The sequence below is a fragment of the Agelaius phoeniceus genome, chromosome 4, assembly GCF_051311805.1.
Source record: "Agelaius phoeniceus isolate bAgePho1 chromosome 4, bAgePho1.hap1, whole genome shotgun sequence".
NCBI lineage: Eukaryota > Metazoa > Chordata > Aves > Passeriformes > Icteridae > Agelaius > Agelaius phoeniceus.
Genome location: NC_135268.1, coordinates 28,382,747 through 28,396,423, shown reverse-complemented (window position 1 = coordinate 28,396,423; position 13,677 = coordinate 28,382,747). Strand labels below are relative to the sequence as shown.

Below are 13,677 nucleotides of genomic sequence, written 5' to 3'. Positions count from 1 at the left end.
CTGGAGTGGAAAGATAATGAGTATTCCTCTGTTTGCAGCTATATGCCAGCCAGGGTGCAAACACGGTGAATGCATTGGGCCAAACAAGTGTAAGTGCCACCCAGGATACACTGGAAAAACTTGCAACCAAGGTAAGAAAGAATTTATTTTTGAAATTGTGGAAGTACTGTTGATCTCTGTACCTACCCCCACCAATGCTGTGTGTGTCCCCTCTGTTTATAGAGTAATGAACTCATATGCCAGGTCTGTTACTGCTGCAGCAAGTCTGATATTTGGACTGACTTTTGTAGAGAGATTGACATCTGCACTGGGATAACACAGGGTCAAAATTGCTTTCATTCAGAAGAAATCATTGAGATTAATATATAGGATGTAGTTACCTGCTCTCCTTAATCAGAAGCAAGTTATTTAAACCTTATGGTCAGGATTGTTGCTTTTTATAAAGTCACAGTTTTCAGATTTGAATAGTGAAATAATATTTGTTTCATTAAAAACTTCATAATTAATGCATTTTCATTTTAGTGTTCCTAATCCTGAGCTAACAAGGTTGCATTAAACTAATAAAGGGTCAGAGTAAGGATGAAGTTTCTCTTACTGGATTATCAAGTTTCATTGTTTGGGGTTTTTTCTCAAAAGTTATGTCCAAAGCATGTAATGGTATAAAGATCATAGAGTATAAACAATTAGAGAATTGTAAAATGTGATTTTTAGACTTTGATGGCTAAGACATGTTCACACACAAAGATATCTCAATTATATCTCTTTTGCAGTTTTCTCAGTCTACAGGAAAATTTGTGCATTTTCTGAGTGCTGAGAAAAGTATGGTAGAAAAGTGTGATATTTAGAATGATTTTCTTTAAGGGTGTATTCTGATGTTGCTAAATTTCTTATGACAGTTTGATTTTTAGACTAAGTTATTTTCTTTAAAAATAGATACGTATTTATTTTCAGATTTACTAATCCTTCTCAAACTGATGTGAAAATGTGTGCTGTGTTTTTCAGTTTTCTCAAAAGTTTCCATCATCTCTTATATTATCCTCTCTTTTTTCCCCCCTTACTCTGAGCTGACATTTTAAAGGATGCGTTGTTTTGATTTTATTCTACACGTTTTCATCAATCCAAAGCCATTTTAGAAAACAGTGCAGTGAACTACATACACTTAGATGTGTGTGTAACAGTTTTTATAGGTAGTCAATAGTTTAACAATATTGAAAAAATGCTTTGCAAATTGCTGGAGGCTTCAGTTTTGAACTAAACTATTTACTTGCCACTAAATGCTAAGGAAGGAAAAATGTGATGGGTTATCAAAGGAAGCACTTTGGGCAATGTTGATGAAATATTCTTGCATGGTGCTGGTTACAAAGCTTCCCTGGCAGATGTAGACGAGGTTTCTGAGATGCCAGCTGACTGTGGTGCCCCAAATGTGCACCAGTTCAGGTGGCTGCTGCTGCTCTACTGCATGGTGGGACCCTGGAGCTGTTCCTGGGGTCATGATCTGTGTTCTTGCTGTGTGCTGATTCAGTGTTTGGATGAGGCTTGAAAGTGTGCAGTGAATGCAGAGTCTGCTTTTGCTGGGAGGAGATTCAAATGGCACGGGATAAATGTGACCTATTTTGTTATAATACAACACCTTAATACAGCACCTGCCCTGTTCAACCTGTGGCCCATTTTCTCAATCCTGTTCTAGAATAGTAACAGGAGTAACAATGTTGGCAGAGAAGATGTTGGAGTTCCCTGCAGAGATGGAAGTGTTTCTAGCATGCGTGAATCTGGGCTGTAAAGTATGCTCATGTTCCTAGTGAAAGGCTTTCTTGGAGTACAAGCTCTGATAAACAGGCTTTACATCTCTTCTGTTCATGTGCCCCACGGATCAGGCTGTGTTCTTTGTTATAAACCTGATCCAGGAGATCAGCCCAGCCTCACAGCAGAGCTGTTCAGCCCTGACTGTGTGATGATGCTGAATGCTTGTCCTTTTCCAGTGGTACTGCAGCTGCTTGACAATCCATACCTCACTTTAGATCACTCAGAAGTTAAGACTACCTGATACTTTTTTAATTATGTTGCTATCCTCAGCAATCAAATTGCAGTGGCTGCACAAGAGCTAACCTTGTGTTCTCCCTACAGCATTCATATCTCCTGAATAGCTTTGGTGTTTCCCTTCTGGCTTTTTGATCCCAGCTTTACAGCTGTAAGCAGTGAAGAAACAAACTGAGCCACTTGAGAGAAAGTACCCTCTGCCACCTCTCTTAATTTATAGTGATAACAACAGAACTCATACTTTCCAAATGTGTTCATCAGAAACACTTTTCTGGTAGCTGCTCTTGAAGAAAATACAGATAATATTCAGTAAGACAAATATAAATAGATGTAATTTTTGCTAGAAATCTAAAGCATATGCAGGTTAACTTTCTTTGGCTGGAAAGGTTGTCTTTATCCAAAAAAATCTAAGGCTGCTTTTCTGTAACTTTTAATTCTCTTACCTTGTTTGTTCTAGGAAAATGATGCAAAGTTCACTGCTTGAAATTCTTGTCAGCACTTGATATGTATGTATATTTATTAAGTGAAGTAATGCATATTGCCATGTTTTTATTATGCCTTCTCCCTATCCTATGAAGATGTGCAGCTGTACACAAGTCTACTTGGTCAGAGCAGGGAAGCTCTTGTGTTGCACCCCCTGGATCATCCTGCAGGAAATGTAGCAGTGAGGGGTGAGGTGCTCCTGTGTCTCAGGTGTTGTGCTCCTCCTCTCTGCACGGCTTCAAACAGGAGTGCAATTTCCTGCAAAGGGAGTGGAGGCTGATAGACCCATCAATGGCTGGGATGTGAGAGCTCAACCTGCAGTACCCTTAGCATGCAGAGCAAATAATTGGTTGTATTTCCTTGGTGCTGTTGTGTGCGTTTTGAAAAGTTTTGGCTCTTCCATACTTGTGGTTGTCACTTGCATTGTTTCTCTCCTCTGCACTTCTTTCAGAGCACGCCCTTTTCCTTTTCTGAGTTCCTGTGTAAAGTGATAGTGATGGAAATTGTTTATCAGGTTAGATAAAGACAAAACTGTGATTTAGATGAAGTTGGAAGTTGTAGAAAAGGAGGGCTAAAAAAATTCAATTTGTCAGCTGTTGATTAGTCAGACTAAGTGAACAGAACTGTTCAGGTGATAGATATCTCTTATGAAGTTGACATGGTAGTATGATTGCAATTGCTAGAAATGAAAGCTGATTTACTGTTTATATTATGGTGATAACAGTGTAATTTTTCTACTTGGTTTCTGGTCCTTGGATTTCTATTTTCAGAGTTGGGTAAATGTGATATTGAATGTTTAACTTCAGTGTGGCCTGATCCAAGTTACATGATAGGCAAAAAAGGCAGAAAAAGTCTTGAGTGCTGAAGTCTGCAGAAGCAAATTAAAAGAAAATAGCAGAGGGCATTGAATCTGCTTAGAAATAAGTGGCCTGTTGTTGAGTGTGCACTGAAGTTGGTCCAAGACCATGTGTGGTGCAGTGCAGCAGTCAAAGGAGTCACATCCGGGTTTGCCAGCATAACACTCTGTCCTTCCCTTGCACTCACATTTCATTTAATTCCTTTAGATATAAAATACCTGTGCTCAGCAGCTTGTCTTGGTTATAAACCTGCTTCCAATAGTGGCCAAAACAGTCTGCTTTTATGTACTCTACTGCCTGGGATTACTTTGAAATCAAGAGTGCTGGTTTTGCATTGGCTGTCAATTGTAGGCAATGTGGGAAATTAAAATATTGAAAAATGAAATTCTCAAATCCAGGACACTGAGTGGACATTCCCACAAAGAAATTAAATGGATTTGTTTAACTTTTTAATAGTGTTGCACTTTATACTATTCTCATAGTATGTCACTAATAGGTGTCTATTTGTCAATATCAGAGCTTTCATTTCTGTACTAAGAATACTTTGTATCAAGTGGTGGTGTATAATTCAGAGTCCTGTAAAAGGATCCAGTATTTTAAGGCTCATAATGTAATTTATACTCTATGCAGGGTGATATACTGGGAATAGTCGTAAATTCTTATTTGCAGCTTTGAGTCTGTGGTCATAACTCTGGAAGTAAGTACATGACAGTTCTTTAGTAGTCAGGAGAATCTAAACTTAGGATCTGAAGTGCAGTGGAATTTAAACACTAGAACTTAACACATGGCAGTGTTAAAATCCTGCCCTTTTCCTTATTCTGTCCCTACTTCTAGTTAAATATTTTAAACTTAGCTCTGTTATACCTTTATTTTGTAGTGATTATTTTTGTAGAAAGTGATTATTTTTGTAGAAAAATAAGTGATTATTTTTGTAGAAAATAGGAAGAATACAAATATTTTATACTAAGAGAACTTTTTTTTTTCTCTTACTTCAAAATTATGGCTGTCAGTGAACTTCAATATATTCAATACTATGGGTTCCTTGGGGATACATTTATGAATTGAAATCAAATGCTAAGAGTTTTTGAATGTAACAATGATTTTTTTAACAGACACATTGCATGCATAATAAATATATTAATAGAGCTATACTGTCTGTCAGGAACTGCCTACTTGTGGTATGCTTTACAGAAAAATGAAAAAACAATTTTTATTTTTTTGTGCTGCCAAGAGAAGTTTGCCTTTTAAAATGTGAACTTTCATCTGCTTATTATTGGAGATTTTTATGTAAACCTTTTTTTCACATGAAGTATTCCACAATGAGAACTTGCCCTGTAGCATAATCATCTGCTGCATTTCCATTTGGCCTAGGCATATACCCATAGTCACAACTCCCAGCAGAGGACCCTGCTTTCACAGGACAAAATGTACTTTCTTCTACAGCTGTTTCTCTCAAACCCAGGAGGTACTTTCTTGGGAGTGTGGCATTGGTGCCTGCTGTGAGAAGAATACTCTCCTTGCAACTCCTGAAACTTTTTCCAGCTCCCTAAGAGTGAGAGCTGCAAAGGGATGCTGTCTCTGCAGCACGTGGTCCCCAGGAAGATGGCAGAGGTGGTCATCACTCCTTCTTTATCATGCACAGGTCATGCCCTTATTTGGCAATCTTTCCTCACTGAAGTCCTGCTTAGGCTCACTTGATCTTCCTCACCACTTGAGGACGAAGTATTCCCCTTCAGGTTTTCTGGAAACATCTTGTCCAGCCTTAACAGGTAGAAATGGAAAATTACATCCCTTACTGCTGCTGTCTTGCAGAAGAGGGGAGCAGGAGGCATTCTTGTCCTTAAACATGCTGTTCTTCCTGAGACCTTGGGAAATGAACTAAGGGGAAGGGCTCTGGGGAGGGCCATGTCTGCATGATGCTCGCTATTCCTTCACCCCAAGAAGATGGAAGCAAAGTAGGTCAGAAGACAGCAAGTTTAATGATACATGTAAACACTGTTAGGAGCTCTCAGGAACAGCAGTGACAAAACAGGCAACATCCTTGCAGCTGAGTTTGGATTACATCAGTGACTTGTAGTGTGATACATGTATTTTTCTCTTGATGGCTCTGCCTTTTACCAATCAAAATGAAATGGAATGTATTTCTCAGTTTTAGAATGCAATTTAAAAATATTTTGCCTGAAAACAGTAAGATGAAGAATGTTACTCACACAAACCAATGGATTGCAGAGTTTCAGGACAAATTTAAAATCCAGACATTAAGAACTTGTAAAATTCCAGGTGTAGTTGTCTAGAATCAATGTTTTCTCTAACTTCACCTCCACAGCGAATGTAATTTTTCTCACTCCATTTACTACACAGACCCAGTTAAGTTTTCGACTTTACTTCTGAAAAGCAATCAATAAATTACTGATTTCATTGCAACCATTGTTTATCTTTCTGGTTCGGCATCTTAACCCTGAGCCTTTGCTTCTAGTCCACAGGAGGCATCTGTCACCTCCTCAGCTGGCATTTTATGAAGTGGCTACTGTGTGTGTATCTATGACATGATGGGAGCCTCAGGGCTTACTTTTCTCCTGCATGGATTGACTGACACTTGATATGATGGTGCTTAGGACTGGGAGATGGCTCTTGGAAAACTTCTGGAAAAAATGGCAATTCTCTGTCTGCAAAAGACCTCCAGACAGCATGGTGCAGTATTAGAGATGATGGTTGATAACTCATTTTCTTAGGTCCTAACTGGCTGGACTTGTGAATAGATTTATTATTTTCATCTTTGTTCTCATCTTTGTTCATCACTGTGCAAATAACTAGCAGCAATAATAACTGACAAATTATTCTGGCTTACTCAGACAAAATCAACACATTCTTGGAAGAGAATTCTGAAGGAAATCATCTTCTTGTTTGAACTTCTATCTTCTAATATGGAAACTCTAGGCTGAATATTTTCAGTTCAAGCCATGAATTCTCTATTAAATTGTAAATCTGAAATGCTAGCCCTCATGGATGGTCCTTGACAAATATAGCTGATGTCAGATACTTTCTTTTAGTATTTTTTAGATTATAAGGATTGAATTTTCTCTGTGAGATTTTTTAGAGTAAGTTGGCATCAGCTTTCCTATCTTCCTCTGCCACTAATTTTGAAGCATGATAGTGAATCACTGAATTGCTATCAGAAGCACTGATAGTGATTGCAGAGTGATCTTTGCTTTCTCTCTCCTCTTTCCTCTTCCGAGTGCTGCCTGGTCCTGGACATGGCATCAATGTGAATAGTGGCAAGACATGGCCAGCCTGAGCTTGTGTGTTGCCTAATGAAGCAGCTGGCACTTCATCTAATGCTAATACTGTTATTTTTGAAAAGACATCTGTGAAACCAAGCCAAATAAGCTGTTTGGCTGGAGGGATGAACAGCGCTTCATGCAGGATGTTTTAGATGCTTGCTATCAGCTGAGCTGCGTATAAAAAGCTAATTGCTGTGTTTTTCCTTCCTCCTCCAGCAGCTTGAACTGGCAGTTTTTCCACGCATGCCTGGTGTGTTTTCTTCTCCCACCCTCTTCCCTTGTGCCCTTCATTTCAGATCTGAATGAGTGTGGACTAAAGCCACGGCCGTGCAAGCACCGCTGTATGAACACCTACGGCAGCTACAAGTGCTACTGCCTGAATGGCTACATGCTCATGCCAGATGGAACCTGCTCAAGTACGGCCAGCCTCGCTGCTTGCTCTCTCCCAGCTTCCCAAAGTCCCTGCTGGAATTTCCCTGGACAACTTCTATGAAATGAAAATGAGTCCCCAAGTAAAAGATTAATCCTCCTGGAAATTAGGCAGCTGCACAAGATGAGCTCTTTTTTTTCCCTAGTCAAATTAGGCTGAAAAAAACCAGGAGCAATTGTTTTGATTTTTATTAGTTTTATTGAAAGTTTCCCCCAGAGCATTCTTCAGTGCTGTAAATCACTGCTAATTGGCCTTTGAGGACAAGTGCTTGCAGTTTTCATTGCAGCAAGACACCTGCATTTCTGCTGCCTTTTGGCCTTATGAATGTAAAATCTTTAATGCTGCAGATGTTCGTTGTTTGACTGGTATAAAAATTGTACTGCCATCTCTCCAGGGATCAGGTTCCTACTTGTTCCTGTAAAAACAGTTACTTTGAATATCTGGACAGAGGGGAGGGGAGAGAAATTACCTTCAATTAGAGATACTCCATTTTTAAAATAGCAGTAACTGTCCAGGAGAGTCTTTAGTACATATTAGGCTACATATTCTGCAGACTCCACTCAATAATAACTTACTACAATAACAACTTATTACAACTGGGGTAGTTTTCTCTTTTTTTTTTTTTTTTAATTTTCTAAGAGAAGTAGTTTGCGGAAAGAAAAATTTTACTAGCAGATGTTTTTTCTCTTTGAAGGATACAAGCATTTTCCCACTTTTATCATAAATATGTGATGTCTTAATTCTCCAAAATTCTCAGTCACTTTGTAGCACTGATCATAGTCTTTATCTGAATGTGTTCCATCATTTTTCTCCAGATGCCCTTTCTTGCCTGATGGCAAACTGCCAGTATGGCTGTGACGTGCTGAAAGGGGAGGTGCGCTGCCGCTGTCCTTCTCCAGGGCTGCAGCTTGGGCCTGATGGCAGGACCTGTGTAGGTACGTGACCAAATGTAGATTTAAAAATTTTAGTTTTTTTTTTCCTCCAGTATGCTTTTATCCTAGCACAGAATGCACTTCAAGAGAGTTTATCAGAGGTACTTAGAATGCATAGAACAGGCAGTTTAAAGTTGTTAATAATGAGAGTAGTAATAGGGCTGTTGCTCAGGTGTCCTTGTGTCAGAGATTGCCAGTGTTTTCAGTCCTGCAAGTTTCATTGTCTGCCTAAAGCCCATACAGACTCCTTGGTATCCAAGCCCTTGGCCCTTGCCACTCCTGCTACTGGGTCATTTTAAGCTATTGCTAACTCCAAAATACCTGCCTGCATAAAAAAAGGAATGGGGAGATCACCTTTCCCTCATACCCAACAAGGTGGTGCCTAGCTCAGTAGGTTAATTTGTAAAAATCACTGATACTGTAGTGGGGCAAGGTGAAGGTCTCTGTATGTTCCCAGTATTAGTGGGATTGGATGTGCTGTCTTTCTTCCATACTGTGAAAACTCCAGGTTAAAATAAACACAGGAACTTAGAGTGTATAAAAGTGAAATATTTTATTGCCACGTTTGTGAACATGGAAAAGGTGCTTATGGTTAATCAGACTCTACTATGGTCTGAAGAACAGTGTGACATGTGATTTCATCAGTCATTAACTATACATCCTGAGTGGGATATGATGCTCTAGTGATTTTATTATTTATATTCTCTGAAGTGGTACATTCTATAACAATTCTATCAGCAACACTGAAAGAATGTAAGAAAATGGGGACATCCTAATCATCCCTTCGGATATCTTGGCTCACCACAGGGTAGGTGTTTCTCCAAGTGCCTGATCCAAGGTGACCAAAAATTTGTTGGCAGAAAAAGGGACAGACTCTAGATGTTCTGATGAGAAGAGCAGGCTCCACACCAAGTCAGAGGCTTTCTGAAGTGCACGATTGGCACATCTGTGCATGGAAAAAAATGGAAAGAACAGGACCTACTGTTGTTGCATACTGAAGGGACTAAGTTGTGATAAATCCTATCGTGGATATTATGGCAGAGAGAACTTTGAAAGATATTTGTGCCATGCCATAGTAAGCTGAATGATTTTAGGTACAAATTCAAGAAAGCTACACCAAGTAAAGAAATTTGTTAGGAAAAAATGCTTGCAATGTTCTCCTAGTGCTCATTTTTATATTCAGGAAAACTTCATACTTTGAAATAAACAAAGTGTACTTTAATGCCAAAGACTAACACTCAAACCAGTACTATGAAGCTCTTTGAGTTCTTCAGTGCAGTTTTCAAAAAAACAATTTTTTTTCTACCCAGAAAGGCAAAGAACTGTGTACCCACATTTTAGTTGGGTATGCATCATTCAGAATGACCTCATAACCTATTTCTAAAATTTCCACAAGAATTACAGAGCAGCCTGGTATAATACAGAGAAAATAGTTACACCAAGAGGTGTCTGTTCTTCCTGCATCGTAACATAATGTTCTCCCCTTTTTTGGTAAGAAGTGATTATGACATGCACCCTTTCTGTGTTATTTCTCTTTCAAGTTCAAGTTGCAGTAAATACCTCAAAGAGTTGAAGCTACTTGGGACTAAGGCTGTGCTTTTCCCTCATGTTTGTACAAGCTTGTCACTGTTGGGGAAATTGTTGGCTCCAGCAAGGGTCTGGATAATGCTGCAGTACAAATAAAAGTGTAGGTGGTGGTAAGAAAATTGAAGTGTGCATTGCCTACAGCTCATGAGATCCCTGTTTGAGGAAAGTCTGAAAGACAGCTGGGAATGCAAGGCCTATTTTTAGCACAGGTGGAAATTCCTCTGGGCATTATTCTATTCTTAGTTTAACACTTGCTGAGCATTCCCTTGTTTAAAATGTTCCTTTCAGACAATCAGTAAAGAGCCACCAATTTGGCTATAAAGGTAAATCGTATAAACTAGATGACAACAAAGTGAAAAAAATAATTCAGCAAAGTATTTGGTGAAAATGTGGATTGAACAGCTAATTAGTTGATTAATGACTCTTGAATCAATAAATCAATTGGTCTTGCCAGGTTTTTGGGTTGGGATTTTAATTTAATGAAATGAGCCATATACAGATTTCATTTTCAAGTGTTCTGAAATTATTTGAGGGTTGAAAATAATGATTTTTCACTATAAAATTAATTATTTCCTTTTTGTGTGTGTTTAGAAAATTGAAGATACAGCCTTGTAAACTTAAAAATTATGCTATTTTTAAATTAGTCTTAGGTTATTTTGTGCTTGGTAATGTGGTCATACTTGCAACAAGAGAGAGAAGCAATTCTGCTTCTCTGTTGGACACTGACCCTCACACTCATTAGGTGCTGACCATCACACTGCCTCATGTGCCTTTGGAGCAGCTCCAAATCCCCCCTGCATGCCCTGCTTTTCACAGGAAGCAGGAATGAACCACAGCACGTTGCAGCAGGCAAAGGGGAACAGCTCTACACCTTTTGGTCCAGGCGTGGATTGGCTTGAAAGGAGCCACAGTCACTGTGCTGTTTGAGAGCTGCAGGAAACTGATCACTGATCTTGTGGCTGCTGATCAAAAAGTGGATTTCCCTTCAGCAATGAGCATCCATGCACCTCTTATTATATGCAAGCGGAAGGCCTGTTACATTTTTCCATATTTTTGCATCAGTTTTGAACAGTGTGTTGATTAACAACTCTGTCCTGTATCTCTAGGACATATAACTACCTACCACTACACTGCTGCAATAATTTAACATAATTTTTGCCTTATGTGAATTGGCAAAAATGTGAATTAATATGAATATGTACAGAGGAAGAAGCAGGACATGCTACATTAGGTTTTTAAAGATCATAATCCATGCCATGATGAAGTATATTCAGTGGCTAATCTCATTCTTACTGAACTACTTTTTGAAGCTGTAGTTTAAATATTAAAAAACCCAACAAAAACCCCAACTAACTCTTAGTAATCAAGAGTCTTAAACTTGCAGCCTTGAAATAATATTTTAATAAAGGATAGAAAATTGGGACTTGTTGATTAAATTGTAATAAGAAGCATGATAGAGTTTGTAAAACTTAGTAGCATACTCAAAGCCTAAAATGTTAACAATAAATTCAAATCAAGAGACAGATTTATAGAAAGATTCAGACATGTGGAGAGGTGCCCAGTATTTGCCTTGTTTTCTTTCTCATTGAGGCCTTTACTGCACCATTCCAGCAATGCTCCTGATGGAGAGAGAGCAGTCAGGCGGGCCAGGAGTGTGGGAGCTCAGGGGTTGAATCCTTTTACTGCTTGCTATCCTCAGTAATTCTTCATGCAGAGTGGGACAGTGCCAGCAGGAGCTCCTGGGATGACCCATCTGGCCATTAATTCATGGCTTTAAGTCACTTCTCTTGGCTGTGGGAGCCCAGCTTGGAGAGAAGCTGAAGCTCCATCTCCCCCACTCAGGTAGCTGCCCTAACTAACCAGCAACTTTTGGTAACATATTTTCTGTGCACTGGAAGAGGCTCTGCCTTGCTCAGGCCCCTTTCACAAGAGCAGCAGGGCATCAATCACTCGGCTTTGTTTTGCACTCTTGACATCGGCAGCTGAAGGGCTCCTTTTGGGAAAAGCACTGCAGGGAGAGCAAAATCTTGCTTTCCCATAGATCAAGAGCCTGATAGAGCTGCAGAGCAAAGGCTTGAACTGTGCCCTGTAGATAACCAGCAAACAGGAGGAGCTGCGTGCGTCAGAAGCAGCCGTGCATGGCAGGTCTGTACCTCAGTGGAGAATTAGTGTTTGAGCACTCAGCAGCCTCTGCTTGGTGTCCAAGGGCTGCAGAGTGACTGGCAGCACAAGCAGCTTTTGTGTGTCAGCCTGACCTCGTCTGAGAACTCCCCAGGCAGGGAGAGCAGCAGTGGGTGGGCATCAGCTGCTCCCTGGGCATCTGCCTGTGACCCAGAGCTGAACAGGAGGGCACAGCCAGAAGAAGTGCTCTGAATTACTGCTGGCTGACCAAGGGCCCTTATGAAAAATACTTGGGCTATTCTTTAGCTTTCCATGTTTCCATTTTTTTATGTGAAACCAGTTTCATTTAGACAGCACACATTGTATTTTAACTGTTATTAAGAATAACACAGTTCCTTTGTTTCCACAGATATTGATGAATGTGCTACTGGGAGGGTTCTCTGCCCACGATTCAGGCACTGTGTCAATACCTTCGGGAGCTACATTTGCAGGTGTCATAAAGGCTTTGACCTGATGTACATTGGAGGCAAATACCAGTGCCATGGTAATAACAAGCTATTTCTCACATGCATGTAATAGAGTTGTGTATTTGAAAATTAAATTAATGCTCAAAGAGGAATGTTTATTTATTATGGCTGAAATGTTGAAGCAGGTTGTTTTACACTGCATTGGTATTTTAAGAAAGGGTGGATTATAGAAATAGGCTGTGAAAGAGAAGGCATGTATTTGGCCCACATTCTTGCAACTGGTTCTTGTGTGGAAGTTAGTGGGGAGAACAGAGCTGATGACTGCAGGAATTCCTTTCCAAAGCTGTTTTTTCCTCAGGGTTCACTGTTCCTGGCTGTAGGCTTGGAGCAGTGTATGAGCTAAGGCTGTGTCTGAGCTGTAACACTGGTGTGCTCCATAGCATGTCCCAAGATCCAAGATCAGAAAATATGCACACCCTACCCCCTCCCAACCCAGACTGCCCAACTTTCCTTCCCCTGCAGACAGGTGGGGAAGAGGCAGGAGTTGGGAAATAACCTGTTTTTGTCTGGACATGAGACTGGAATGCAGCTGGTGTATGCCCTTCAACAAAGATATTCCCAGGTCTCTCTGCCTTAGTTTCACAGGGTCTCAACTGGCTATCATTCTTTCACTGAAAAAAAGATCATGTGGAGATAATTTATGTTTGCCTAAGTATTTTTTTTCAGAGAAATTCGTATTCAGAGTGCTAGAATTTAGAGATTTTTTTCATATGCCATTTTCATATGGCATATGAAACATTGCCAGCAGTTTCTACTTGATGTAGAAACTTCTATACAGATGTACAATATAGAAAGAATTTTATGAAGAAAAACCGATTTAATATCTGTGTGATTAACAATATGCATATTCCTACCCTCTTTTTTTCTTATTCTGTCTCCTGTAAGAAGTGGTTGTTAAATTGTGATGTTAAAGATCTCAGCTGCAATCTACCTATGGCATGTGTGAAGCTGATGCTAAGGTAAAAGCTGAGCAATACCAAAGTTTCCCAATAGTCCCTATTTTCCCTAATGCTTGCATCACCACATTGATTTGTGACTGTCTATTTTCCTTTTCTCACTGGCAAAAGTTTTATTGTTTTTTTGGTTTTTTTTTGTATAATCAAAATAGTATTAATGTTTGGGGGTTTTTGCAGGGATAAGCAGAAGGTCAGGTTTCTATGAAGCAAATGATTTTTTTAATGTAAATTTTCTGTTGCAGATATAGATGAGTGTGCTCTTGGCCACCACCAGTGTGGTAGCTTTTCACACTGTTACAACACTCCAGGATCCTACAAATGCAAATGCAAAGAGGGGTACAGAGACAATGGAACAAACTGCATACGTATGTAATGCTCCTTTTATAACAGAGATTCTGAAAGCTTATGTGTCCCATTTTGTAAACTTTAGGGTACAGCTCTGTCAGGCTCAATTTCTCATCACTAT

At 39.6% G+C, this 13,677-nt stretch overlaps 1 protein-coding gene across 2 annotated transcripts in view; it reads left to right on the top strand.

Annotated features, from left to right (window-relative positions):
- The window catches only part of NPNT (nephronectin), a 49,501-nt gene that overhangs the window by 17,455 nt on the left and 18,369 nt on the right, over positions 1-13,677 (top strand). For both annotated transcript variants that reach the window (XM_054633523.2, XM_077177168.1), the window contains 5 exons: positions 39-131; positions 6,955-7,074; positions 7,904-8,023; positions 12,138-12,272; positions 13,454-13,576. In XM_054633523.2, coding sequence (XP_054489498.2) covers positions 39-131; positions 6,955-7,074; positions 7,904-8,023; positions 12,138-12,272; positions 13,454-13,576 — 591 coding nt within the window. The remainder of the gene's footprint in view (positions 1-38; positions 132-6,954; positions 7,075-7,903; positions 8,024-12,137; positions 12,273-13,453; positions 13,577-13,677) is intronic.